The sequence below is a fragment of the Leptodactylus fuscus genome, chromosome 1, assembly GCF_031893055.1.
Source record: "Leptodactylus fuscus isolate aLepFus1 chromosome 1, aLepFus1.hap2, whole genome shotgun sequence".
In the NCBI taxonomy this organism is placed as follows: domain Eukaryota; kingdom Metazoa; phylum Chordata; class Amphibia; order Anura; family Leptodactylidae; genus Leptodactylus; species Leptodactylus fuscus.
The window spans coordinates 229,998,239-230,025,684 of record NC_134265.1 but is presented as its reverse complement, the minus strand read 5'-3'; the positions used below and the strand labels follow the sequence as shown (position 1 = coordinate 230,025,684).

Sequence of the window (27,446 nt, the reverse complement as noted above, 5' to 3'; positions counted from 1 at the left end):
AGATCGAAGAGTACAGGTCTTCTATGTCAATTGATGCCAAAATACAATCACTCCCCATGTGAATCCCCTCCAGTCTTTTGAGGTGATCCATAGTGTCGCATGTAAAATAGCAATGATAACACGATTGGGGCCAGGATTTTGTCAAGGTAAATGCCGATATTTTGACATAAAGATTCTTCCCCCAACACTATGGGGTATCTGTATAGGGTGGCCAGTTCTCTTTAAGTAACTAAAGCTTTGCTTCTTTTATTGTATTTCTAGGTACCTCTGCGCAACAGCTAGATGCCACATTCAGTACAAATGCATCTTTAGAGATATTTGAGCTGGATTTGGATGATCCATCATTAGATATGAAGTCATGTGCTACTTTTACATCCTCTCATAGGTAATTGGTCCGTTTTTTTTCATGTATACTTTTTTTTTTTTTGCAGTATGTTATTATATGGTACTGATCATGTTTAAATGAGTTTTCTGTGCTTTATGGCCTGCCCTCTGTATAGGCCATAGGTATCTCATCAGTTTGGGGGTTGGCACTTGGCCCTCACGCTGAACCAATGTTTTGGACTACTGACAGGCCTGGTACTATACAGTGTGCGAGGTTGGAAGCTGCTAGCTCTGTACACTGTATAGTTGCCGAGCGGTGTTATTACAACTCTACTTTATAGTGAATTGGAACAAAGCTGCAATAACAGTGCAGAGCTACTATATAATCTACAGAGCCTACTTTTTCTGGGGTTGTACACTGTATAGTGCACAGCAACAGTCCTGACCGGCCGATTGGTGCAGGTGCCAAGTGCTGGCCTCCCACCGATCAGATATTGATGGCCTATCCTGAGGATCCAATTGAAAACCCCTTTAAGTTGGATATAACTATTAATATAGAGCACCTGTCATCAAGTCTTGACTATCTCTATTACATATAATTCTATCAGTATGTCCTCAAAAATCTGCTCTAGATATAGCGATAGGGGTTTTGGAGAAGCTTCACTAAATTCTATATGCTTTACAATAAAGTATATTATTCACTATAAACCATTTATCTAGAAGATATCATTTCCTCTGAAAGATTTAGCTGAGTTGCTATATTTTATTACTAGTTTCACGTGTTGTATCTATTAATGTAATCTGTATGTAATATGAATTTTCAGCTAATCACTATTTAAATTTAACGCTTATGTTTGCCTTCTATTATATAATGGTTATTTTTATTTTCAGATACCATAAGCTAATTTGGGGGCCACATAGGATAAACTCTGAAAGCAGCATTTCTGGTGTTCTCATTGCTGGAGGAGAGAATGGAAATGTAATTCTTTATGACCCAGCCAAGATTTTGGCTGGTGACAGTAATGTGGTAATTTCTCAGCAGGATAAACATACTGGACCAGTTAGAGCTTTGGATGTAAACCCATTTCAGGTAAGGGTTCTTATCTTACATTATTGGCATGTGTTTGTGCAAGCATTGGTTGTTGTACTGTAGAGGTAGCATCCATTTCTCTATGGGTGGGCATAAACTGATACACTTATGAGTGGAGGACACATATACTGTATAACTGGCACTGCATACAAAGTTCCACCAACCTGGAGTGGTCAGTGATGCTAAGTTTTACTAGTTATTGGCCATCATAGGTGGCTAGATCTAGGCACTGCACTGGTCATGTTCAATGTCATCAACATAAATTAGTAATTTATGTTGCCTGTATGTCTTTTATCGATAGCAGTTATGTAATCTTTTGTGCTTTCCTCCTTTTATAGACAAACCTTTTTGCTTCTGGTGCCAATGAATCTGAAATTTACATTTGGGATTGTAATAATTTAGCTGTCCCAATGACCCCTGGAGCTAAATCACAGGTAAGATGCCATGGTTTTCCCTATGCTTAGTTATATCCCTATATGTGCATATTGTTTGTTTAAAGTTTTAACTGCAGGATTCTCTGTATAACCTTAAAATAATCTTGTAGAAATATTGTGGAGACAGTCAAGGGGTCCTTAAGTTTAGTACAAGCGATTACTTAAAGGGCATCTATCCTTTCGAAGGACTTTGCATCAATCAATAGTACATTGAGACTATGAGAAATAACAGTATTGTAGGCATAATATGACTTGACTGCGATAGTCTATTGTCTATTGCAGGCAAGTTGTCTGCAATAGACAACAAAAAGTATAGGAACATTTCTTTTGTCTCAGAGGCTGCAGCAGGATCGTATAGGACATTTTAGAGAGGCACTTATGTGAATAAAGTATTTGGAGTGAATTAGAAAGCCTCTTATTTAGCTGCATGAAGTCTCTTCTGTCCTCTCTACCTGGTTTCTTGCACACTACTCCCTAATCATCTCCATAGACTTCTACAGTGAGTCAGTATGACATATCTTAAATCTTATGTCCCTCTTGGCAAGTTGGAGTTCAGTAGAGATTTCAGGGTGAAAGTTTAAAGAGGAGTGGAAAAACAGCCAGATAAGTTAAGGTGCAGGCATGTTTCTCTGATATATGTTCTTCTATCTGTTTGTATAATTGATTATGCAGCATTTGTTGAAAACCCTACATAGAAGTTGGCTGAATGATTTGACTCTTCAGCCAAATATGAATTCAACCAAGATCCCCATACATATATATATGCTGACTATTGAGTGATCTCAGCAGGATGAGGGGAATAGGCAACTATCAGACATTTGGGTTATCTACTTTGAGAGCACAAGGATCAGGCACGTAGAAATCTTAAATGTCTGATTCTTCTTTCCAGGGCTGCAAGACAAACCCCTGACTGACTCTATTTTTCTGCCGACCCAACTCCACCTCAGTCCCTTGACTACTTCTAAGATGCTTGATTTTATCTATTTATTTCGGGAATGAGGACCTTTAGAGTGCTAAAACATAATATATTATAAACTTTCTACAGTTTCCTACATTTCTATAAAAGTAGATATGTAGCAAGCTATGATTCCCATAAATGATTATACAATATTAATAATTGTTTTTGTTCCTCCAGTTATAAACAACTTTTCCTAACTGAATAGTACAGATTCATATATGAAAGAATGTTTTCTTCTCCACTTTTCTGACAGTTGCACATACACTCTATATAATTGCTACTCGTATGCTCTGCTACTTTGTCCATTTCTAGCAATGCTATGTTGGTAGATAAGAGACTAGAAGTGCACAGAAAGAGGCAATAAGTCAATTAACAGTTGGCAATAGAATCCCACTCCACCCTTACCTGCTCCATATAGTTTTATATGAAGATGGATATAATGTAAACAATCAGTCATTTTGAAGATAAGGAGCAGGAAAACATCTTAATAAGTGGAGAAGGAAACAGATCTCCTTGATGAGATATATTACAAAGTTTGTAATTCTCACCTGTACTATTCATTTTTGAAAACGCAGTTTCAACTGGAGGTACGCTTGAATCATCTTATTTCGAAACCGGAGTTGTAGTCAGTACACTTCTATTATTTCCAACCCACACTCTGACTCCACCCAAAACTGATCCCAACCCTATAACTCAGGTTTCTTTACCTGAAATCTGTGGATGAGGAAAGTCGGAATACCCCTATTAATATTAGATACTACTTTTTTTGTTATAACTGTTTGGCACATGAAAAACGGAGCGGTTGTATAAATTTGTCTGACACTTTCTCTTTAACTCTCCACAGTGGCCTGACTTTAATTGAACACTGTGTATGGAACACACTGAATACTAAAAATTGTTTTGTTTTGTTTTTTTTAAATAAAGTGATACCTGTAACAATATTTCTTATAAATATTTATTGTTTAAAACATTTCAGCCTCTAGAGGATATCAGCTGCATTGCATGGAACAGACAAGTTCAACACATTCTGGCTTCTGCTAGTCCTAGTGGTCGAGCAACAGTATGGGACCTTCGGAAAAATGAACCAATTCTCAAAGTCAGCGACCACAGCAACAGGGTATAGTCAATACAAAACTCTACATTGCATGTCTTTAAACTTGTCCATAATATTAAGGGAATCTTTATTGTATCCCTGTTGCTGGGCAGATGCATTGTTCCGGCATGGCTTGGCATCCAGATGTTGCTACACAGATGGTTTTGTCTTCCGAGGATGATCGCCTGCCTGTGATACAAATGTGGGATCTTAGATTTGCTTCTTCACCATTACGAGTGATGGAAAATCATACAAGGTATGTAAGTTTCTAGTAGACGGTTCACCATAAAGGTCACACATGAAGGTTAGGGTTCATGGCAGATGGCCCTATACAGTTTGATCAAAATGTTACCAAGAACCTAATTTTCATGTTTTTGATATGCAGAGAGATTCAGCAGAAATGCTCTAGGTACTGGCAGAGTGCTGTTGCACTTTTTCATGTTCACACCTGAAGGTTCTTGCCCTTGATCTGTACACAGACTGCCCTGCTTAAGGTGGTTGGCCACTTTCAGTATAATATTGAGAGACAAATGTCATTGTATAATGAAAAGTTATAGAATTTTCCAATATAGATTCTTTATGAACTCCTCAATTTTCTAGATCTCTGTGTGCTGGCATTCATGCTGCTTACTCTCAGTGGATACAAACCAGTCCCTGCTCATGTGATGTACAGTCCATGGTCATGTGATGGACATACAGGTGCCCAGCTCGTTATGGTCGGAACAGTAATCATACCTCTGTCAGGTAACGAGATGTTCACCTTTGTGTTCATCACATGACCATGGACTGATTTTTATTTTTTTCAACTTTTTATTTATACAAACTGTGTGAAAGTGGCCAACCCCTTTAAATATAATGTGACCATGGGAAGAGCAGAATCCCTTAGGCAGTTCCCACCAGTTTCTGTTCAAGTGCCTAAATCCCGGAATGGAAGAACCACCAGACCCTCGATCACCAGGACACTCCCATGTACCAATAAGAAGCTAAAAATGATCCTTTCATGTAATCCCTTTCTGGCCAAACACCAGGGATAGGATGCCCTCTGTGTGTTCCTTTGTGGGTGGTGATGGGGAGGGACCTTTTAAGCTTCTCAGTTTCCAGTCCTTATGAAGATCAAGGAAGACTTCCTCCAGTTTCTGTCATCTATGGAAAATGCTTTTAGAGGTTTCATGGCTATGTTCACATAGAGTTGCTTCATTCTTAATCTAATCTATAAAACACATGAGAATCAGAAAGAGAAAAACTCCTGAATTCTGCTTCTTGTTGTTTTTAATAGGGGTCTGTGACGGACACTTTTCAGTTTGCTGAAAAATGAAGCGTCCTGTCATACCTTAAATCTCTGCAGGTGGCCAAAATCTGATTAGCTCCACTAAATGGAGCTAATCGATGCACAAGTCCACCGCAGGATTTGCAGGAAAAACCGGAGGAGCAGGCTCCATAGTAATACACCTCATATTTTTCAATTGTGTATGGTTATGCCGCATGAACCTTAAACCTGTTTAGGCCCCTGATGATTTTGCTGGTATATATTAGTCTATATCTTGTAAGTGATTTATGCTCTGAACTGTATGCTTTTAACATCAGGGGCATTTTGGCTATTGCTTGGAGTATGGCAGACCCAGAACTGTTACTGAGCTGTGGGAAAGACTCAAAAATACTCTGCTCAAATCCAAATACTGGAGAGGTAAGTGACTACATGAAATGTTAACAAATGTGTTAGAGTTTTTCCCATGAAGCAAGTTATTCCCTATCCATAGTTTTTATCCAATAATCAACAGTCTAGGGAAGTCAGATTCCTACAAAGTCCTTGTATTGTCCTTGTTTGTATAACCTTTATTTTTTTTTTTTTGTTCTTAGGTTTTATATGAACTGCCCACAAACACACAGTGGTGTTTTGATATCCAGTGGTGTCCGCGGAATCCAGCGGTACTTTCTGCAGCTTCTTTCGATGGACGGATCAGTGTTTATTCCATCATGGGTGGAAGCAATGACAATCTTAATCAGAAACAGGTCGATAAGGTAATTCAGTTTTTTATGTGCAGTGAAGCAGATATCATACATTTTCTGCACTTTTTTTTTTTTTTTTTATGTAGATTGTGAGCCCCATATAGAAATCACAATGTACATTTTTTTTGCCTATTAGTATGTATTTTTAGAATGGGAGGAAATCCACACAAACACAGGGCGAACATACAAACTCCTTGCAGATGTTGTTCCTGGCTAACCACTGAGCCACCGGGTTTCCCCTGCACTTTTTTTTTTTTTTTTTTTAAGACTAAGGCCTCACATAGCGAGCCGCAGCAAAAAAAAACACTGCATGAAAAACCACAGCGGTGACGCATCCTACAATAAACCTCTGCAGACTTTCTGCTTCCATTATACCTATATGGTAGCACATGCATTTCTGTTGTTATAATTGACAGACCTCGATTTCTAAAAACACAGCTGTTTTGGAAATCTTAGCATTTCTGCTGCGTATATTTTTTTGCAACGTGTGGAAGGTATTCGCTTGAATCCCATACACTTAGTAGTGACTGTAAAACGCTGCAGTTTTTGCCACATTCAAACCATTGGGCTCCAGCCTAAAATGGTTTATTATGAATTAAGAGTTTGCTTTAATCAGTTTTTCACTGTCTCACAGTGTTACATGCATAAAGTGGTTTTCTACTTTCTGAAGGTTTCTTGTTTGTACTTGTGATGTAACGCATTTGCTTATGGGTTGTTTCCTGTACAGCTTTCTTCATCTTTTGGGAACTTGGACCCATTTGGCACCGGACAACCTCTTCCTCCTCTGCAGATTCCTCAGCAAACCCCGCAGCAGAGCAGTGTTCAGCCTCTGAAAAAACCACCAAAGTGGTTGCGACGCCCAGTTGGAGCCTCATTTTCTGTGAGTTTTCTTCAGTTGCAACATTTTTTTTCCTCCTCAGTAGGCTTTAGAGTTACTGCATGCTCTTCATTAATAGGGGGAACCGAGAAACAGCCCCTTCATGTTTTTTCATTTGATAGTAAAATACATAAGTTTAAAAAGTAAGGTAAACCCTTTATTAGTGAATGAAGCACTACAGTCCTTCCATTGTCCCACAAAACTTCTCTAACTCATATAGGTTCTTTCTATGTGGACAATAAGACATTCTATCTATGTGTTCCTATTAGACACATATTGAGCATTTCATAGAAAGATTAAGAGAGCCTGGTTCAGAGTGACATAACACATCGGGTGACCTGAATGCCGCTGTTAGTTCTCCGATAAAAGTTTCAGTGTAAAAAAAAAAAAAAAGTCTGATTTGCCTCATGAACTTTTAGGCCAGGGTTAGGCAACCTTTTTTGTTCGGTGTGCCAATTTAATTGAAAAAAAAAATAAAAAAAATAATTAAAGATGAGGTCCTTGGAGTGTCAGTCAATAATTGTAAGTTTGACGAACCCTATACTAAATTCATATACCACAAACCATAACACAGAAGTGCTGCCACCAGATGTTTCAGGACACATGCATTTACTGCTATTTCCTGGGACGTATCTGTATTTTTCCATTACAAGCAATGAAAGTACATATGCAGCCCCCAGTTAGTTGTAAATGTATTTGTCTAGTAGCACCGTATGGCAGCATCCTTATATTGGAAATACAATATGTATCTGGATGCAGCTATATTATTAGGCCACTGGAACTTTTACTTCGATGTAAAACTGCGTTCACTTGCACAAAAGAAAATACCTGTGTATAAAAAAACACCTTTATACAGAATAATGTCCCATAGTGACCCCTGCACACAGTATTATGTCCCATTGCGGCCCCTGCACACGGTATTATATCCCATAGCAACTCTGCACGCAGTATTATGTCCCATAGCAGCCCCTACACACGGTATAATATTCTAAGAAATAAAATTCCAATTTGTGCCACTCACTAGCTATTATTATACTCTGAGATCTCTTCCGACTCCACAGTATAATAAGCGGAGGGCCAAGAGATAAACAATATTCCTCACCGTCCCTGCGCTCCAGAGCCGCTCTGTTCTCTTTGGCGCTTCTGCCTAAAGTCACCGACTGCTGATTGGTTCTCTGTGGTCATGTTAGTGTAACCCATTAGAAATAACCCTGCCCTTACCCTTATTTTCTCTTCATTTCAAACCGTCCGTATACTGTACACAGTGAAAAGCAGGTTACACCTCTCTATAGAGGAGCAAAGAAAAGAGTGAAGAATGCAGGATAGGAGCCAAAATGTGTTAATATAATATATTGCTAAATTTATTATTGATATACTGCAAATGCTTTCAGAAAATCAAAAGTTGTCCAAAATATTAGTTACACTTCTATTACGACACTCCTTCAAACCTGTGGGAGGTACTGACAACTAAGATCACCAAGCTATTACCAATAAATGTGAGCAGTGGGGGAGTCAATTCATGTTCCGCTACCAACAGCATCCTCTGACGCTTGTTAACTGAGTAAGTGACCGGCAGTTTTCTAAATGACTATCTTGTTTTTTTGCAGTTTGGAGGAAAGTTGGTCACATTTGGGCTTGAGAAGACTCAGCCAACCCAACAGCATTCACAAGCTGAACAGTTTCAAGTGTATGTCAGTCAAGTGGTCACTGAGGAGGAATTCCTGAACCGCTCTAACAAACTTCAAGATGTGGTCAGCACAGGGGCATTCCTTGAGTACTGCCATAAAAAAATTGATGATGCAAAGAACGACTTTGAGAAAAATGTCTGGTCATTCCTAAAGGTTAGTTTATTATCTCTTTTCTGTTTGTTCGGGCTTCTTTCATGTAGTCTGCTCTTATATCTCCACAACCCAGCTTCTCAGCTCCTGATCAGGCACCATCTTGGGTTTTATATTTCATTCTCGTTGCTCTACTATCAATCCCATGATGCCACAGCACATCATCACATAGGAATGAGAGTTGGGAGATAATTGTACTGTCACTGCTGCTGGGGACAGTGGAATTATCCTTTTCTTTACATATTCTCCCAAATAAGCAAAGAGACCAAAATATGCAGTCAGGTAGGCTTGTCTGTGATCTCTTCCATTACAATTATGTGGAATGGACTGTCTTGTATCACCAGTAGCTCGTGATAGCAGATTGTGTACCCTTGTGAACAGCCTGTGTGATACAATCCATGCTGCTTGGCTCATACAGAAAAGTCTGTTGCCTGAGATGGTGACCCTATAGAGAACAGTAAGCCATAGGGTCACCCTAAAATCTCATGACCCAAAGAAAGCGAAAAAACGAAAACCACAAAATGAATATCCATGTGTTACATGTCTTACATTGATTTTGAAAAGCATGAAATCTGCAAAAGAGTTGACATGCTTTACAGTGGAAAATCCTCAGTATACCTTCACTTCTAGGACTTTTTCTGCTGCCCATGCAGAGTTTTGATTTTTTTTTTTTTTTTTTTAAACTTCATTTGTATATACTGTACTTTAACCACTTCAGTACCGGGCCAATTTGTGGTCCAGGACCAGACACATTTTAGGTTTATTTTGTATGTGCGGTTATGAGGTCTGTAAAATTTTTCTCGTATATCTCAGTCAACTAATTTTTGCGTCTTTTTTCGGGGACACATAAGGTTTTATTTTTATGTTATTTTTATTTTCAAATGTGTTTTAATTTTTTTTATATCCAGCAAAATATAAACATAATAGGAGGGAAATTGTCTGGTTTTCAATTTATTATTATTTTTTTTATTTAATAACACAAAGTGTCACTGAAAAACTTTATAAAATAGTTTTTCCTCTCCGTTACGGTAATTTTTATTTTGTATGGTGGGGCTATAACCTTTAATAACAGCGTTTTATTAGCGTATTATTTATTTGTTTTTTATTTTATTTACATTTTTTTTAAACTTTTTTATTATAATTTTATTTTATTTTTTTCCAGATTGTGTCCCCATAAGGTGATAAGAGACCTTTGGGGACATCTGATCACTTATTTTTTTGTACTGTAGGCTGATTTCTCCTATATATAACTGCACACTGTATACACAGCTTACTGAGCTGATCTGGGGTCCTGTAGGACCCAGCAGCTCTTGCAAGACGCTGCTCCTGGTGGATCACGTGTCCGCCGGGTCAGAGGGTGGCTGAATTATGGCAGCGTCCATAGCTGTGTATACAGCGCTCATTGAGTGCTGTATACACAGCGATCGAGATGGCAGGGAAGGAAATAAATCATCCCTGTCTTCTCTCTGGGAGCTCCGGCTGAAGTTACAGCCGACTCCAATTGAAAGCAGCTGCACGATCTCCGTGCAGCTGCTGTGTTCTGACTGGACGTACAGGTACGTCCTGTCAGAACAAGGCAACCACTTCCCGGACGTTTATAGTCTATGGGCGGTCCGGAAGTGGTTAAGTTGTAATATCTACCCTGAAAATTTATAAGCTGCTGCACTAGACATTATTGTGTAATATGATGAATAATTATCTCACTTTTTTTTTTATTCTTAGGTAAATTTCGAAGATGATTCCCGGGGGAAGTATTTAGAGCTTCTAGGATTCAGAAAGGAAGATCTAGGAGTAAAGGTAATAGTCCTTCTTACTGTGAGATAGGTTGGCTATGGATGAGACTTCCATTGTTTTTCTTTTTTCTTTCCTCTCCTGACAGTGTTGTGCATATGATAAAGTGTACCTCCAATTATAAAACAGCTTGTCAGAATTGAATAGTGCAGGGGAATATTAGGAAGTTTGCAATATATTTATTGAAGAAAAAAAGGTTCTGTCTCCATTTTTCAGGCTTAGTTACTTCTAATATAGAAATGTATGAAGAGTGGTGAGGAGATGAAGAGGCTGCTGAAAGACACATTGCTACAGCCGCTAAGCTCTTCTGGATGATGTGAAAAACATCTCTTTTTAACTCCACTATATCTTGTAATATTCTACCACTGTACAGAATGAACAAATGCAAGAAAGAGTCCCATTGTCTATAAAAAAATCATACATTTTATTAGTACATGATAAAATACATAAGTAAGTCCTTGATGATAAATATGGGGGTAGAGGTTACAAATAGTCAGAAAACCCTGTACATAATGAGGAAATACATCAGTTAAGCCTCTCTCTTTCCCCCTCCCTTCTCCATAGCACCTGTGAGTGAGGTTGAATACAGATATAGTTTCCATTAGCGAGAAGAGTCTAAGTAAAGGGAAGGAGATGGAAAGCAGGCCAAAGTGGTGACGAAAACATATTTTTTTAAAGAAATATTAAAAATTTTCTTATTCAGCATTTCTGATTTATGAAAAGCAGTTTTATAATTAGGGTGTTTTTAAAGGATTTTTTTTTTTATTGTGGTGATAAGTAAATTACTTTACATTAATTCTATCTACTCCATCCTTGTATAAAGGCAGCATATATGTTTGTCATGCTACAACTGCCTTTCAATTGTCTTGAATCTTATTTTTTTGGGGTAGTTATGAGAGCAGTTTTTATGGATGTCAGGTGAACCTATATGTGTAGGTTAAAATGAGGTTGGAATACACAAACATTTCTATTTTTTCTTTCAGATTGCATCTGTTTTAAACCCCGTGGATGGAACAGATGAGGTAAGTCAAAAATTAAATTGTATATGTGTTTGTGTGCATGGAGGGAATGTTTTTACCAAATATGTTCTCCCAGTTTGACTTCAGAAATATCATCTACATCTGGTAGCCAGTGAATAAATAAATCCTCTAAAGGAGAAGCTCCTGAAACTAGTCTTTTAGTTCTTTCACTTTAAGAAAGACAACTGACTTCTTTATAGGGGGAATTCCTTTATGTGATGCAATGTATTTGTGTTATGTAGTTAAAGGGCAGCATTTCTTTTATTTAATACACAGGAGATAAGTGATTTCTAGGAGATGTGTACAGATAAAATTTCTGATTACAGACTAGTCGGTGGTACCCCACTATTAAAACGAAGGGACTGTGACATTAGGAAAAAATAAATATCTCCTTTGTTATTACAAGATAATAATAAATTAGTCAGAATAAAGTGTGTAACGTAAAGTGTACCTCCAGTTATAAACCACTTTGAATAAATGAATAATGCAGGTGAATATATGTATGAACTTTTGTAACATAGCTTATTAAAGAAATATATTTTCAGGAGTTCATTTCTACATATTAGTCTATGAAGAGAGGAGGGGGAAAGAAGAGGCTGCTAGAAAATACACTCAAATAATTGCTGCTGCTACATTCTGAGCTCTTTTAACACTACTAGGCATGTAGATAACAGTGTACAGAATGAGGCAGCCTTCTTCTCTGCTCATCCCTTCTCCATAGAGTTCTGTGTATAAATTTGGATTTGAATCTTATGTAAATAAATAGTCTGATTGAAGATGAGGAGGAAAGCAGCTTAAGAAGTTGTGAAGGAGACAGATACCCTTTAGATATATTACAAAGTTTCTTATATATGTCTCACCTGCACTATTAATTTATAAAGAGTTGTTTGTACCTGTAGGGATGCTTTAATACATTATACAAAATAATTGTATTTTAGATATTGACCTATCATAATAATTGTAAAGCAGAAGTCATTTCATAAGAAAATGATCTGCTTTTACCACAGAAGGGGATTTTACCTGAGAAAAGAGACTTACCATCTAACGTCCAGACTCCTTTGGCTTTATAACTGATACTGGTCTCTTTTACCTCTTACTAAATGGCTATACGCTAAAGTCCCATCCACACAGAACAGCCTGTGATTTGAAAAAGCTTTCAAAGTATCTTGACATCTTCAGTTCAGTAGATATGAAGGAGGTTCCTTACTCTAGTTGGGCATAATCACATGTCCAGCAAAAAAAAAAAAAAAAAAAAAAAAAAGTCATTACCCTGTTAATAATAGTTTTGAGTGTATTCGCCCTGGGCAACTGTTCTTGTGAGAAACAGAACCCAATTCTAATCTCCCAAACATTAAAAGTGGGTTCAGCAAATTAGGATGACTACTATGGACGATGGAAACAGCAACTAGGTGGGAGGATGTAAGACTGTAAAGAGTATTTCTCTAAGAGCAGGGTACTCTATTTTTGTATGTCCATTAAAGATGGGTACAATTGCTAGTCGCTGCATTCTGTACTGTCCATCACTTTGTTTCTTTCCTATAAATGACATGTCAGTGCAAACTGTACTTCATGGTGGGATTATTATTTTTTGTTATAGAACTGTTCGGTTCTCTGCCATAATAAAGTTTTCCTGTTATATGGAAATAAGCCTTACAATTGGTACTGGGACGCTTTGGGACTAACGTTTGTGTCCCTTTTTATTTATTTCTTTTGGTTGGTTTAATTCCCCATCATTTTCAATATCTTTATTCGTTGTCTGTTAGTAGGACAATTTTGGTTTACATTTGTACAGACATATAACTTCTCTCTTTTGAACTTTTGGTATAATTCTGAAATCCTGTGTTTAGCATAAATGTAAGAAAAAGCTCCCGGCATATCCATAGGACTTTCTATAGGCCAGTATACACCTGCATACTAACTTGATGTGAAAAGGGCCTTTAATTGTAATGACCTATCCAGGCCACTACATAGTATACAGAGCTGTGCGTGTGTCGGTGCACTGCAGCACCTTCAGTCAGCTGAGCGGCGGGCTGTTAAAAGTCAGACATCCATCGAATTAAGAATAGGCCATCGATGCTAAAATTCCCAAAAATTATTTTGCTAGTGTTGTGCTGATATTTGTTTCTTGCAATGGAATCCAGCCTATTTAATTTACATAGGATTGCAAACGCTGGGAAACAATTCTAGAATACACTTGGCAATGAATTTATAAAGGTTTGCAACTTTTTGATGGAAAAAAACAGATGACAGCAATTATGATAGATTCACACTTAGTTGCCTTTTGTTTTTCCCGAGTGACCCGAATAACAGAGAGGTAGACCGCTAAAACAGTGGTTTTACGGAGCCTGGCGGCCCCATTGACTATAATGGGGTCTGTCGGTTTTAAACTAAAACTGACAGAGAAAATAGTAATCCATCCCAGAACTTTTCCTTTGATTTTTGGTAGGTACTGCGATGGAAACTCCAATGCAGATGTGAACGCAGTCTTAATGAAAAGATGAGGTATATTTTAATGTTGCCTACATTTTCAGAAGACTGTGATTCAGTGTTATTTGCATAGACTTGGAAAACTGGTGTGTTTTCATAATCATATGACCCACCATGAACTTGGTTTCCTCCACTTAGATTTCTATCTTACTTGGTTTTTCCTTTGGTCTTTAATTCTTGCGTGCTTTGTTTTGCATTTCTTGCTATTTTTTACATAAGACTGTCAAGGAAACTGGCCAGGCTCTAGAGAATGATGAGGAAGAAAGTGAAGCGGCAGAGGAGCTGATCTTGGGGGAGGTACTTTTAACCTTCTTTACTGCTACTGTGCTGTTCCTCACTGTGTTGTCTTAGCTTCCCTTCCTGCTTGAGGATACTCACTAACAATCAAATGCCTGTTAAAATTGTCTTTCCAGGGTTATGTGTTGTTAAAGTTGTCTTTACTAATGATTCTAAAATTAATTTATGTATTGGCTTTGCTCTTTAGTTGCTGAGAAGATCACCCAAGAGTGCGCTGCTGTATCTTCCGTGACAACACAGTGTTTAGTATGAGCACTGACTTTTGTATTTTTCTTACCTTTCCTTAGAAAGTAAAGTCAGAGAAAGAAGAAGGTGGTGCCATCATCCCGACAGGTGAAACATTTAATATATCAGTGAGCGGAGGTAAATATATTACCAGCACGGTACATGACCTATGCATTCACAATTTTTATAAAGCAGTCACTTGTTTAACAAGGTTTTCCAGTATCATACTTTTATGTTTGGAGCACCAGGAAAAAGTGTAAAAATAATAATAATAAAAAAAAATAATAATAAAAAAACAGTCTATACTTCTCTGCTCAGCTTCATTCCTGCCGTTCCACCATTTCACTTTCCTCAGCTAAACATTGCTAAGGCACCTATAAACTGTCCCTATGCTGCTGCTACAAACGTAAAGCTTTTATTCCAGATGACCGCTTTAAGTCCAGTGTTCTAAAAGTGCTTCTGGGAATTTTGGGTGTCCCTTGTGTTAAAGCATGTGTTCATGTTTGAATCCATGTCATAGTAATGATAAATGAATATCAGAATGTTACAGAGTTCTAAAACTACCATATAGGACATGAACACCGGATGCATACAGATTTGTACAAAAAAAAAAATGCAAGTTTTCTTGTATGTAAAAATGCACCTGCTTCAACATGTGGGTGGGGCTTCTTGAAAAAGGGGTATGACTTAATATGATAAACTGTGAGCTGAAAGTTGCACTAAAATTTCAGCCATCATACCAAAATTATTTTGGAAACTGAGACAAGCAATAAGTGGTGTAGCTAGACTAAAAGTGCATCACATTTTCAAATAGCTTTAGAAAATCTAGTGCAGTTTAAGAATGTCTAGTCTTGTGTACTGGACATTTTAGTTTATCAGCCCCTTTGTTCTTTTTTGTATATACAAGCCTTGGGTCTGCATGAAAAAAAAGTTGCTGCATGCACCGCTCTCTTTTACTTGATAAACCAAGCTAAGGGTGCATTCACACTACGGATACGGTGATTGATTCCGAACGTGAAAACACGTTCAGAATCAGCGTGTAAAAAGCAGATCCTATTCATTTCAATGGGAGCCAGCATACGAGCGCTCCCCATTGAAATGAATGGGCTGCTTTTTTCTCTACGAGCGCTTCCATTGAAGTGAATGGGAAGCGCTCGCGTGTACGGCTCGGAATGAGCCGAGCGCCGGGCCCCTTCACACGGCTAGCTGTACACGCGAGCGCTTCCCTTTCACTTCAATGGGAGCGCTCGTAGAGAAAAAAGCAGCCCATTCATTTCAATGGGGAGCGCTCGTATGCTGGCTCCCATAGAAATGAATGGGATCTGCTTTATATGCGCTGATTCTGAACGTGTTTTTACGTTCAGAATCAGTCACCGTATCCATAGTGTGAATGCACCTTAACCCATGTCGGTGTGCAGTCCGGGATTTGTAGACACACCATGAATGATGCAAAGAAAACATTTGGCAAAATAAGCCCTTAAAAAAGAGCCATACCTGAATATCATAAAGTCTGTTGTTGCCCAGTCATGGGCAAATGTCCCAAATTCTCCATTATAAGTTTCTTAAAGCAGTATCCTCAACAGTTATGATTGTACCAAGTCTTGTAGAGTGGACTGTGGCAATTTCTAATGCACCGACTAAAAAGATATGCTGAGGTGACTGAGAAACATTGGCCTAGATCACTGACATGCTTCTATATAGCAACGTGACTTGTCTTCATCTGTATAACCTGGCCATAAACATTAGACGTACAGCATCTCACAAAAGTCAGTGCACCACTCACAATTTTTTAATTATTTCATTACATATTTTAATAGGACAATATAGAAGATATGACACTTTGATACAATCTAAAGTAGTCAGTGTACAGCTTATATACTGTGTAAATGTGGTGTGCCATCAAAATCGCTCAACACACAACCTTTACTGTCTAAACCCTTCACAACAAAAGTGAGTACATCCGTAAGTGAAAGTGGAAATTGTGCCCTGAGTGTCACCTGTCATGCAGCCCCAAACCATGACACTCTCGTCACCATGCTTGGCTGTAGGCAAGACACACTTGTACTCCTCACTTAGTTACCACTATACACGATTGACATCATCTGAACCAAATAAGTTTATCTTGGTCTCATCAGATGACAGGACATGGTTCCAGAAATCCATGTTCTTAGTCTACTTGTCTTCAGCAAACTGTTTGCAGGCTTTCTTGTGCATAATCTTTAGAAAAGGCTTCCTTCTGGGACCACAGCCACGCAGATCAATTTGGTGCAGTTTACGGTGTATGGTCTGAGCACTGACAAGCTGACCGTCCCTCCTTCCCCTTTAACCTCTGCAGCAAGGCTAGCAGCAATTATATGGCTATTTTTCAAAGACAACCTCTGGATATGATGCTGAGCACAGACACTCAACTTCTTTGGTCGACCATGGCAAGGCCTGTTCAGAGGGAACCTGTCCTGTTGTGTTGTAAGGTCTCGACCACCATGCTGCAGCTCAGTTTCAAGGTGGCAATCTTATAGCCTAAGTCATCTTTATGTAGAGCAACAATTCTTTTTTTAAACTCCTCAGAGAGTTCTTTGCGGTGTCATGTTGAGCTTTCCACTGACTACTTTAGATTGTGTCATATCTTCAGTGTTGTCCCATAAAAATATATAATGAAATAATAAAAAAGAAATCAAGAAGTGTACTCACTTTTTTTTAGATACTGTATGTTGGGGGACCAGTTGACCATCTATTGTGTATAGGGTCCTTCTTACCCTTATCCTCAGCTTCAGATGTTAGAAAAGATAAAAATTCATTATCTAGCTTTCATCTGCCCAATCCTTCTGTTGTCTTTTTGAGGTGTCTGACAGCAGCGTTCTCCCCCTTTCCTATTTAGAACATGTTAAAGGGATCCTATCATACAAACCATTTTTTTTCTGAGTAACACGTCGGAATAGCCTTAAGAAAGGCTATTCTTCTCCTACCTTTCATCATCTTCTCTGCGCCGCCGTTCTCCTACAATCTCTGTTCTTGTCGGTATACAAATGAGCTCTCTCACAGCACTGGGGGCGGGCCCCAGTGCTCAAACAGCACTGGGGGCGTCACCAATGCTACGAGAGAACTCTATCCAGCGCCACTTCCATCTTCGTCAGCAGCGTCCTTTTCAGACTTTTTTTTTTTTTTTTTTTCCAGCGGTGGCTTGTAACTTCTAGGCCTTGGGCCTTGGGCAGAGCAGACTGCACATGCCCACAGGCAACGAGAAAATGGCCACTTGCACAGTATTGTAAGCAGCCATTTTCTCGTGGCCTGTGGGCATGCGCAGTCTGCTGTGCCCGAGGCCTAGAAGTCTGAAATCTGCGCTGGATGAAGAGGTCGTTGCTGAAGAAGATGGAGGCTGCGCTGGAGAGAGTTCTCTTGCAGCATTGAGGACACCCCCAGTGCTGTTTGAGCACTGGGGCCTTCCCCCCCAGTGCTGTGAGAGAACTCATTTGCATACTGACAAAAAACGGGATTCCTACGGAACGGCGACGCGGAGAAGCCAATGAAAGGTAAGTGAAGAATAGCCTTTATAACTTCTTGTAGGTAAAAAATATGCAAATCTATTCTCCTGGATGGAATTAGGAGAACAGAGTGCACTCTGTACACCACCCTATAGAGGGCAGCATCCTTAACATCATGAACGACTCAGTTATAAAGTCTTTTAATCATAATGTGGATTTAATTGCTAAATCAGTATTTCTGTCCCAAAAGGAACAGATTCCCAGCTATGGACAGCGCTGTTTCGGCCTATTGGGCCATCCTCAGCATAGCGTAGGGATACTGATTTAGCAGAGTGAGAGACTATAGACCAGGGTATGGGGGCACTTGTCCACATTAGGGAGAGTGTTTGCCTACATAGGCAGTACGGAGACTTACAAGTCATTCCTGCTCCGCTAGGGATTATGGGTAAAAAATATGCAAATCTATTCTCCTGGATGGAATTAGGAGAACAGAGTGCACTCTGTACACCACCCTATAGAGGGCAGCATCCTTAACATCATGAACGACTCAGTTATAAAGTCTTTTAATCATAATGTGGATCCTATGCTGAGGATGGCCCAATAGGCCGAAACAGCGCTGTCCATAGCTGGGAATCTGTTCCTTTTGGGACAGAAATACTGATTTAGCAATTAAATCCACATTATGATTAAAAGACTTTATAACGGAGTCGTTCATGATGTTAAGGATGCTGCCCTCTATAGGGTGGTGTACAGAGTGCACTGTTCTCCTAATTCCATCCAGGAGAATAGATTTGCATATTTTTTACCCATAATCCCTAGCGGAGCAGGAATGACTTGTAAGTCTCCGTACTGCCTATGTAGGCAAACACTCTCCCTAATGTGGACGAGTGCCCCCATACCCTAACTTCTTGTAGTACTTTCTAAGTAATCTTTCACTAAGTAAGCCTTTTTAGACTGCATAGTCATTGCATTATATCTTTCTGCCATCAGTGTGTGAGACTGTGCAGCTAATTTGAATGTTTTATGATATATTATCTTGAGTCAGGTTGACACTTTCTAAGCAGGGTACTTGAAAGCGTTTTAATATTGCATCCATTTTTCTGCTTATTGGAACATTTCCTTTGTGTTTCTAGATGTTGATGGCCTTATCACCCAAGCTTTACTTACGGGTAACTTTGAAAGTGCAGTCGATCTATGTTTGCATGATAATCGTATGGCAGATGCAATCATTCTGGCCATTGCTGGAGGACCTGATTTATTGACCAGGACACAAACAAAATACTTTTCTAGATCACAAAGCAAAATAACACGGGTAGGTGCTTTTTTTTATGTTTATTTTTGTGTTCTACATGAAATAGTTGCTGGCCGTGCAGTTGGGCTGGGTGTAGATTTCTAAAGTGGGCAAGTTGGATCTGGTATGGTGAAGTAGTCTTGTACATAATTTGTTCCATGGAGGATTTTAGCAAGACGTCCAGGAACTGGCATCTCCCGCCTTTGTCCTCTCACCAAGGCAATTGGTCTACTTCACGTGACCACTGCATCTATTCACTGGTGGTTTGCTAAGTGTACTAGGTGGCACATCATCACACAAGTCATAGAAAACACCGAATTTTGTTCAAGTATTATGACTTTTACATATTTACTCCTTCCATGCGATTAATCTCAATGGGGTCATGGTAGGGGTGCGCCATCTGCCCACTTGATCAAGTTTAATTGATCCCAAAAAGCCCCTTTCAGGTCACAATGTTTTTGTTTCTGTAAGTTTGTGTGTATATTTTCTTGAATTCAGTCAATTTCTAATGTGTTTTATTCAGCTGATCACGGCTGTTGTTACCAAGAACTGGAGTGATATTGTGGAATCATGTGATCTTAAGAATTGGAGAGAGGCACTAGCTGCAGTGCTGACCTATGCAAGGCCTGAAGAGTTTACTTCTCTATGTGGTATGATTTTGTTTTTAATATTCTTAGGGTGAATGTCTTTTTGTTGTCCATTGCAGGCAAATAATTTATTTTCTGTTGGACAAAAAAAAAAGTTTCAGATTCTATGAATTTCAGTTGACAAAACCAGCAAACCTTCAGTATTTTCCACTTTTTCATCCATTCCGTCCAAGAGCCATATGTCTTAGGCTGGGTTCACACAGCGTTTTTTGGACCAGTCCGAAAAGCAATGGTCGCGGATTCCGACAGTCGCGGCATTCCGCTCCGGATTAGGCCCAAATCAATGGGCCCAGTCGGGAGGGATTGTCGCAACGCGGAATCCACGTGAAGAAAGGGCAGGTCACTTCTTTTTTCTGCGAGTGGGGGAAAAAAAGCTTGCCAAAAAAGGAAATGACCAGCTCCCATTGAATTTAAAGGAACACGTTTTTTTGAGCCGGATTTTGACGTGGATTCCGCGTCAAAATCCGGACCAAAAAATCCTTGTGTTAACCCGGCCTAAGTTTTCCATTGGCATATCTGAATGAAGTATATTTGAAAGCATACCTCTAATTATAAAACAAATTTTCATAAATCAATAGTAAAGGTAAATATAAGAAACTTTTTTTTATATCTTATCTTATTTAATAACTATATTTCCTTCGCAATTATTAAAGTGGTTGTCCAGGCAAAAATTTTATATTTTAAATAGACTGGCAGAGGTGAAAAAAAAATTATTTTTAGGACAAGTGAAAATTGACTTTTACTGAGCTTTATGAAGATACGACTAGTTTGCCGGCTATATCAGGTAAACGAGTCATAGAGATTATATTGGTTTGAGAATGAGTGCTCAGCATTTCAGTAAGTGCATAGTGCAGCAATATTTTGTTTAGCAAGTACATGTAAAAAATTATTTCTGTCTTAAGAAAATGCTATTGACCAGAATTGTAACCCTCTAATTACAGACTTGTTGGGCTCCAGACTTGAAAAGGAGGGAGATCCATCTCTTCAGGCACAAGCGTGTCTGTGCTACATCTGTGCAGGAAATGTAGAGAAACTGGTGGCCTGCTGGACCAAAGCTCAGGATGGAGTCAACCCACTCTCACTACAGGTGACTGTTGTGAACTCTGTTCTCCTGTCTCTTAAGGATTATGCTATCCAGGATCTTAAAGCCTACCTCCTAGTTATTAAAGGCTTTTTGGCAATCTTTAGTCCCTAATTTGTTTGTTATTACAATAGTTACAAGTCTCCCAGTACAGATATAGGGAATTACTTTTAATCACTGTTGTGGGAAAACTCTGGAATGTAATATCATATACATATTAAGTTTCTATCCGCATAAAATACAATAGTAAGGTAAATTCACTGGTAATGGGGTAAGGAACTAACATATAACTTTTAATAGTTTTCATTAAAAGAACAAGTCCTTAGCCAGAATTGTGACCTAAAATATAAGTGGCATGTCACACAATAAAATATAAATGTAGCGCTGCTACTGCATTCTTCAGATGATATAAAACAGACGGGTGTAAGGCGCACCACCTGCTAAAAAAATTACTGACCGAAAGCGGTGTGGTTAGATCTCCTTTGATGAAGTAGACCTCAGACCTGAGGTACCTAAAAAGGCTGGATAGACACTAGTTCTACAGATATGCTGGTGAAGTGTATGCTAGCTATACTATGTATATCTCTCTAGATGAGCTCTTGATTTGCGGTGAATCTGAGAGGAGAATATTCCTCCTGAGACTTGACTTAACTGCTGGGGAAAATATTACTTTGCAGCACTTAAAGGGATCCTATAATTAAAATTAAATTTTTTTGTCTCTAACACATAGGACTAGCCTTAAGAAAGGCTATTCGTCTCCTACCTTTAGATGTCTTCACCGCGCCGCCGTTCCGTAGAAATCCCAGTTTTCGCCGGTATGCAAATGAGTTCTCTCGCAGCACCAGTGCTCAAACAGAACTGGGGGCATCCCCAATGCTGCAAGAGAACTCTCCAGCACCGCCTCCATCTTCTTCAGGAACGCGTCTTCTTCTGGGGGTTGGCTTCAAACTTCTAGGCCTCAGTCCTAGGGCAAAGCCGACTGCGCGTGCCCACCGGCCGCAGGAAAATGGCCGCTTACACAGTATTATAAGCAGCCATTTTCTTGTGGCCGGCAGGAATGCGCAGTTGGCTGCCCGGGGCCCAGAAGTTTAAAGCCACTGCCGGAAGAAGACGCATTCCTGAAGAAGATGAAGGAAGCACTGGAGAGTTCTCTCACAGCATTGGGGATGCCCATATTGCTGTCTGAGCGCTGAGGCCCGCGCCCAGTGCTGCGAGAGAACTCATTTGCATACCGACGAAAACCGGGATTTCTATGGAACGGCGGCGCGGAGAAGACATCTAAAGGAAGGAGACTAATAGCCTTTCTTAAGGCTATTCTTACATGTTAGGGCCAAAAAAATTCAATTTTAATGATAGGATCCCTTTAACCTAAGGCTGTAGTGGAGCAGGTACTAGTGTCCAACTCTGCTGACTGTTATTTTGGTGGATCTTTTGTCAGTATACACGACACCAGCATATCTGTGGAGCCTTTATATCATCTGACATGCTGTAACAGCGCTACATTTATATTTTATGTAACATGTCACTTAGATTTTAGGTCACAATTCTGGCTAAGGGTCTATTCTTTTAATGTAGGCTATTAAAAGTTATATTTTAGTTCCTTATCCCCATTACCTGTGAATTTCCCTAAGTCTTATTCTTTTCTGATAGCATCTCATCTTTCAGTGAAACATAAAATACAATAGTTAGATATATACACACACCCACAGGTACAGCTGTTATCATGCTGCATAAGTTTAACAAATTACAGAAGTTTGGCTTATCCCTGCTGGAATCTGTAGTTATGTATGCATATATTCTGCATATACCTAAGTTACTATCCAAAGCCATGTAGTTCATTGCTTGGTGCTGCAGTATTGTGAATTTACAGCAGTATCAGGCATCTGTTTTGTTTAATATAGTGCTGCTGTTGGGGGCCATAACTATAAAAAAAAACTTTTCACCTTTTCCATGTAGAAGATTGCTGGTTTATCTGTAGGATAACCGGAAATATGCAATAGGTGAAGGTCTGAGCCCCCCTCTCCACCCTGAGAATGTGTCTGGTACTGCAGCTCAACCATCTCAGCCCGTTCTGCCCTCTGTTCATCATTCCTGTACAGTGTATCTTAAGGATACATTGTGGTCCCTAGGTAGCATCCTGCTATCTATATCGTATGAAATATAGTGGGTTGTCTCAAGAGCAAGAATTGTTTATATTGGAAGCACAGAAGACTATCTAACTCTTTTTCATGTATTTCTTTATTTTGTTTAGGATCTTATAGAAAAAGTTGTTATTCTTCGCAAAGCCGTGCAAGTCACACAAGCTGTGGACACACAAGATGTGGGCACTCTCTTGGCAGATAAGATGAGTCAGTATGCCATCCTGCTGGCAGCTCAAGGAAATCTTGCAGCTGCTATGGCATTTTTGCCCAACAACACCAATCAAGTGAGTGCAACTGGGCATCCATTAAGCCCTGATTATTAAAATACAAGTTAAACACTACTGTCTTAGGAATGGGTAGTAAAAAAACACCTTATTTCCTTCCTTAGAATGTATTATGTGTTCGATATTCAGACTTCTTTATTTTCTAGGCAAAAGGACAGTGGTCCCTCCAACCCCCACATACCAATGTCCATATGTCCTACTAGGGTATATGGAGATTAGAGATGGAGGTCCTAAAATCAGATTCTGCCCCACTTTGTACTTGCTTTTCTACCTGTTGATCCAAATGTCAAAGCACATTAATCAGGCTAGATGTCATGTTGCTTTTGCAGCATTTTTATTATGTTCAGTAATATTTTGCTGATGTTCTTCAGCACCCAAATTGTAGAAGACTGCAGTGTGGCTCCCCTTTAAAAATTTCCATTTCATCTGTTTCTAAAATATTGCAATACAGTATAAAATGTAATATATACTTTATTTTTATATCTCTTTTCACCAGCTGAACATTGTGCAGTTGCGGGATAGATTGTCACGAGCACAAGGAGAGAGTGGCTACACTCCCACTAATTCTATGGCACCCCGTACAACAACTGTGGTTCCACAACGCATGCCAACACACATGAAACCAACAACAGACAACCAGTACTACCCTCAGGTAAAGACAGTTTTATTAATTTTTAGTGCTATATGAATACTTGTGGTTCTTCAATACTGTGAGATATTTCAAGTGGACTTTTATTTTGTTATGTAAATAGAGGTTAACACTTGTATAATGAAAAATACAGCAAGTATAATAGTCAATATGTATATTCTTGCTGTCAGAGAATGAAAACCTTATTAATATTTAGAGCCTGAAAATCTGTTCTGGTATTATACTTGGTGCAGCTGAGCTGAGCTGAGGGGGGCGGATTTTGGCGCTCAATCCACGTCATAATCCGCTCCCTCACAAAAGTGGTCTATGTAGACTGCTAGCAAGCTGCCCTTTCTTCAGGCGGATTCCGCGGCTGATTCAGCGACAGCGCCCAGCCCTCCAGACTAGGCCCTTTCATTTGGGCCTAATCCGAAGCGGAAAGCCGCGACAGGATGCTGTGCACTGCAGCGGCGACAGAAGATGCACCGTGGAATCCCCGTATGAACTAGCCCTTAAGAAATCCCCTGTGAGCCAAAACCAGATAGCCTAGACTGGATACTGTTGTGTATAAGAAACAATGGTGCAGATTAATTATTAGTGCTTGAAATTAAGACCGCAAAAACCTAGATGAGACAGATACAATGTGCACTAAACTTATAATGTTTCACATTTTCTGTGTTAGGTTTGGTGCAGTTTGATAGACATGTTAAACGTTTCTCCTAACTTACGCGTCCAATGCGTTTGCTTATTTTAGACCAGTGTTTTTCAGAAAAATGGTGGAATACACCATAATGAATCTTCATTTTACAAATGCACTTTTGATTAGTGAGGCAAAAAATGCACAGTAAATCTTCGGAACATCGTCTTTGATTAGCTTTTCACGGTTAACTGAGATATCGGGAATTGTGAGAAATTGAAATGCAAAATTTATTAGGATGTTTTATGAAAATCTTTCAAAAGCTTCATTTGAAACCTTTAGGTTATGGAAGTTATAGTAAACAATAGAGGCAAATATAACAAATTATGTGTGGGTAAATGACCATAGCAACAAAGTGAACCAGCCACACAAAAAATATGAATAAAAATTAACTTTTATTGAGTGCTCCTAAAAAGGTGTAGCAACATATATACATACAAAATATATAAACAAACATAAAACAAAATCATATAGGGGTAGACAATGCTACAAATACCAACTTGTCAGCCATGGAATGTACACTGGATGGCAACACTAATATCATGGTACAAAGGGCTCAACCATAGCTAAAACTGAAAGTGTCCAATAATAAAGTGTTGTAAATGAAAACATTGTTATTGTTGGTATGTATGGAGGCTAATCTTGGATCATCTTATGTGGGCAGTCTCATAGCTATCTGTGGGTTATTACACTGATTATTTGTTGTTTTCATTTACAACACTTTATTATTGGACACTTTCAGTTTTAGCTATGGTTGAGCCCTTTGTACTATGATGTTAGTGTTGCCATCCAGTGTACATTCCATGGCTGACAAGTTGGTATTTGTAGCATTGTCTACCCCTATATGATTTTGTTTTATGTTTGTTTATATATTTTGTATGTATATATGTTGCTACACCTTTTTAGGAGCACTCAATAAAAGTTAATTTTTATTCATATTTTTTGTGTGGCTGGTTCACTTTGTTGCTATGGTTATGGAAGTTATGCAGATGCCTATATGGTTACAAATTTTTTGTTTTGTGTTTCAGTAGTATTAGATTCTTTGCTTCGAAGATACTTGTTTGCCTTTAACATTTTTATTCCCAGGAGACGGTTTACGGACACTATGTTTATCCAGTATGATAGTACATACAGTTGTATGAAGTCATCTTTGATGCCTCTTTTGTTACTCCTATTCTAACACCTACAGTATCTCTCACACTATGCTTTTATTTGTGCAACAGTTGTATTATGGCAGCCCTCTCTTCACAATTGCCTTATACTTCATCTGAAGTCTACTGAAATCCTATGGTATTTATTTAGTGGCATTTTTCTCTATAGAACCAAAAGGGAAATGCCCACCCTTTGACCAAGGCACAGTTTAGTTCTTAACTCTTAGTTTTTCCAGTGATTTTTATTTCTTTGTTTACTTCAGGCTAGAATTGCCCCTACTGTCACTTCCTGGAGTAACAAAAACCCTACTGCCCTTACCAGCTTTGCACCTGCTGCCTCTTCTTCCTTTGACACACAGGTATATCATTGCAGTACCCTTGAAGGTTTGCCTCTTATTTTCCTTTGCAGTTTCACTGGGCATGATCTGATTTTGCACAGCACATCATTACATATTGCTCAGCCAATAGTTCCCCTGTGACATTTTCTTGAAAATATATCGCAGCTAGTCTTCAGATACACTTACAGAAATTTGGCACTCTGTTGTTATTTTAATGGCATGTAAACTTACTACTAATGTAGACCTATTTTACCCAAACACTTGCTTGGAGTGGAAATTGTGGCAAATAATCACTGCAAAAAATTTATTAATACCATGCTACATTACGAAATTATAGTAACATACAAATTGACTTGCTTTTACATTTTACAGAGAGAAAATCCTCCACCTCCAGGCTTCAACATCCCTAGTAACTTGTATTCACCTTCTTCAGGAGCTTCGGCTCCTGCACCGGATTGTAATGCCAACCCTTATAATATGAGTGGTCGACAAACGTACCCACAAAGTATGTATTGATGTGCATTGTATTGTATTTGTAGAGAGTTAAGAGAATATTCCCATCTCATACAGTGATGGCATATCCACAACTATATCCAATCAGTTTATGTTTAGTGAGTGTACAACTTTATACTATTTTGTTTTTAAAAAAATATATAAAATTGTGATCTCTGGAATTGTATCAACCATAACGTACCATAGAATAGATTTCAATTTGGCTGCACAGAGCACGCTGTAAAAATCCATAAGAAAGTCGCACAAGTGCAGTTTTTCTCCAGTTTCACCCTATTCTGACTTGTTTTTAAAACTCCCAGTACATCATAGGGAACATTAAATGGTTTCAACTGAAGCAATAATTGGCCCACTTTTCCCCAATTACTTGAATCTTTGAACTACTATCCACACGTCTAAAAGCGCCTTTAAGCTTTGTTCTTATTTATTTATTTATTTATTACAGTTCCCTTAAGTTGATTCCATCATATCTGACAGGAAGAATAGGCCTGTATGCAGTACTATTCCTTCTTATCAAATTCATAGACATCTTGGCAGAACTTAAAGGGAGACTGTCAGCCGGAAAATTGGTATCAAACTAATGACAGAACCTTGTAGGGCTGCTTCTACAGTTTCCAAATTGCATTATTTTGCATTGTAGCTCCATTTTCATGAAAATCTGAATTTAGTCTTATCCAAGTTAGCTGAAAGGGGCTTTAGGAACATTATTAATTCTCTTGCGGGTGCTTTACCTTTTACTCACCCCTAACTGCAGACAAG

At 38.8% G+C, this 27,446-nt stretch overlaps 1 protein-coding gene across 6 annotated transcripts in view; it reads left to right on the top strand.

The window, feature by feature from the left end:
- SEC31A (SEC31 homolog A, COPII component) overlaps positions 1 to 27,446 on the top strand; it is a 55,423-nt gene that overhangs the window by 12,730 nt on the left and 15,247 nt on the right. For 4 of the 6 annotated variants that reach the window (XM_075283748.1, XM_075283747.1, XM_075283746.1 and 1 more), the window contains exons 3-22: positions 262 to 385; positions 1,216 to 1,414; positions 1,753 to 1,848; positions 3,783 to 3,923; positions 4,013 to 4,155; positions 5,484 to 5,583; positions 5,757 to 5,918; positions 6,634 to 6,786; positions 8,391 to 8,624; positions 10,344 to 10,418; positions 11,396 to 11,434; positions 14,138 to 14,215; positions 14,503 to 14,578; positions 19,053 to 19,231; positions 19,734 to 19,860; positions 20,799 to 20,944; positions 23,190 to 23,363; positions 23,860 to 24,015; positions 26,103 to 26,198; positions 26,550 to 26,682. In XM_075283748.1, coding sequence (XP_075139849.1) covers positions 262 to 385; positions 1,216 to 1,414; positions 1,753 to 1,848; positions 3,783 to 3,923; positions 4,013 to 4,155; positions 5,484 to 5,583; positions 5,757 to 5,918; positions 6,634 to 6,786; positions 8,391 to 8,624; positions 10,344 to 10,418; positions 11,396 to 11,434; positions 14,138 to 14,215; positions 14,503 to 14,578; positions 19,053 to 19,231; positions 19,734 to 19,860; positions 20,799 to 20,944; positions 23,190 to 23,363; positions 23,860 to 24,015; positions 26,103 to 26,198; positions 26,550 to 26,682 — 2,631 coding nt within the window. The remainder of the gene's footprint in view (positions 1 to 261; positions 386 to 1,215; positions 1,415 to 1,752; positions 1,849 to 3,782; positions 3,924 to 4,012; positions 4,156 to 5,483; positions 5,584 to 5,756; positions 5,919 to 6,633; positions 6,787 to 8,390; positions 8,625 to 10,343; positions 10,419 to 11,395; positions 11,435 to 14,137; positions 14,216 to 14,502; positions 14,579 to 19,052; positions 19,232 to 19,733; positions 19,861 to 20,798; positions 20,945 to 23,189; positions 23,364 to 23,859; positions 24,016 to 26,102; positions 26,199 to 26,549; positions 26,683 to 27,446) is intronic. The other 2 variants (XM_075283745.1, XM_075283749.1) reach the window with 2 other exon arrangements.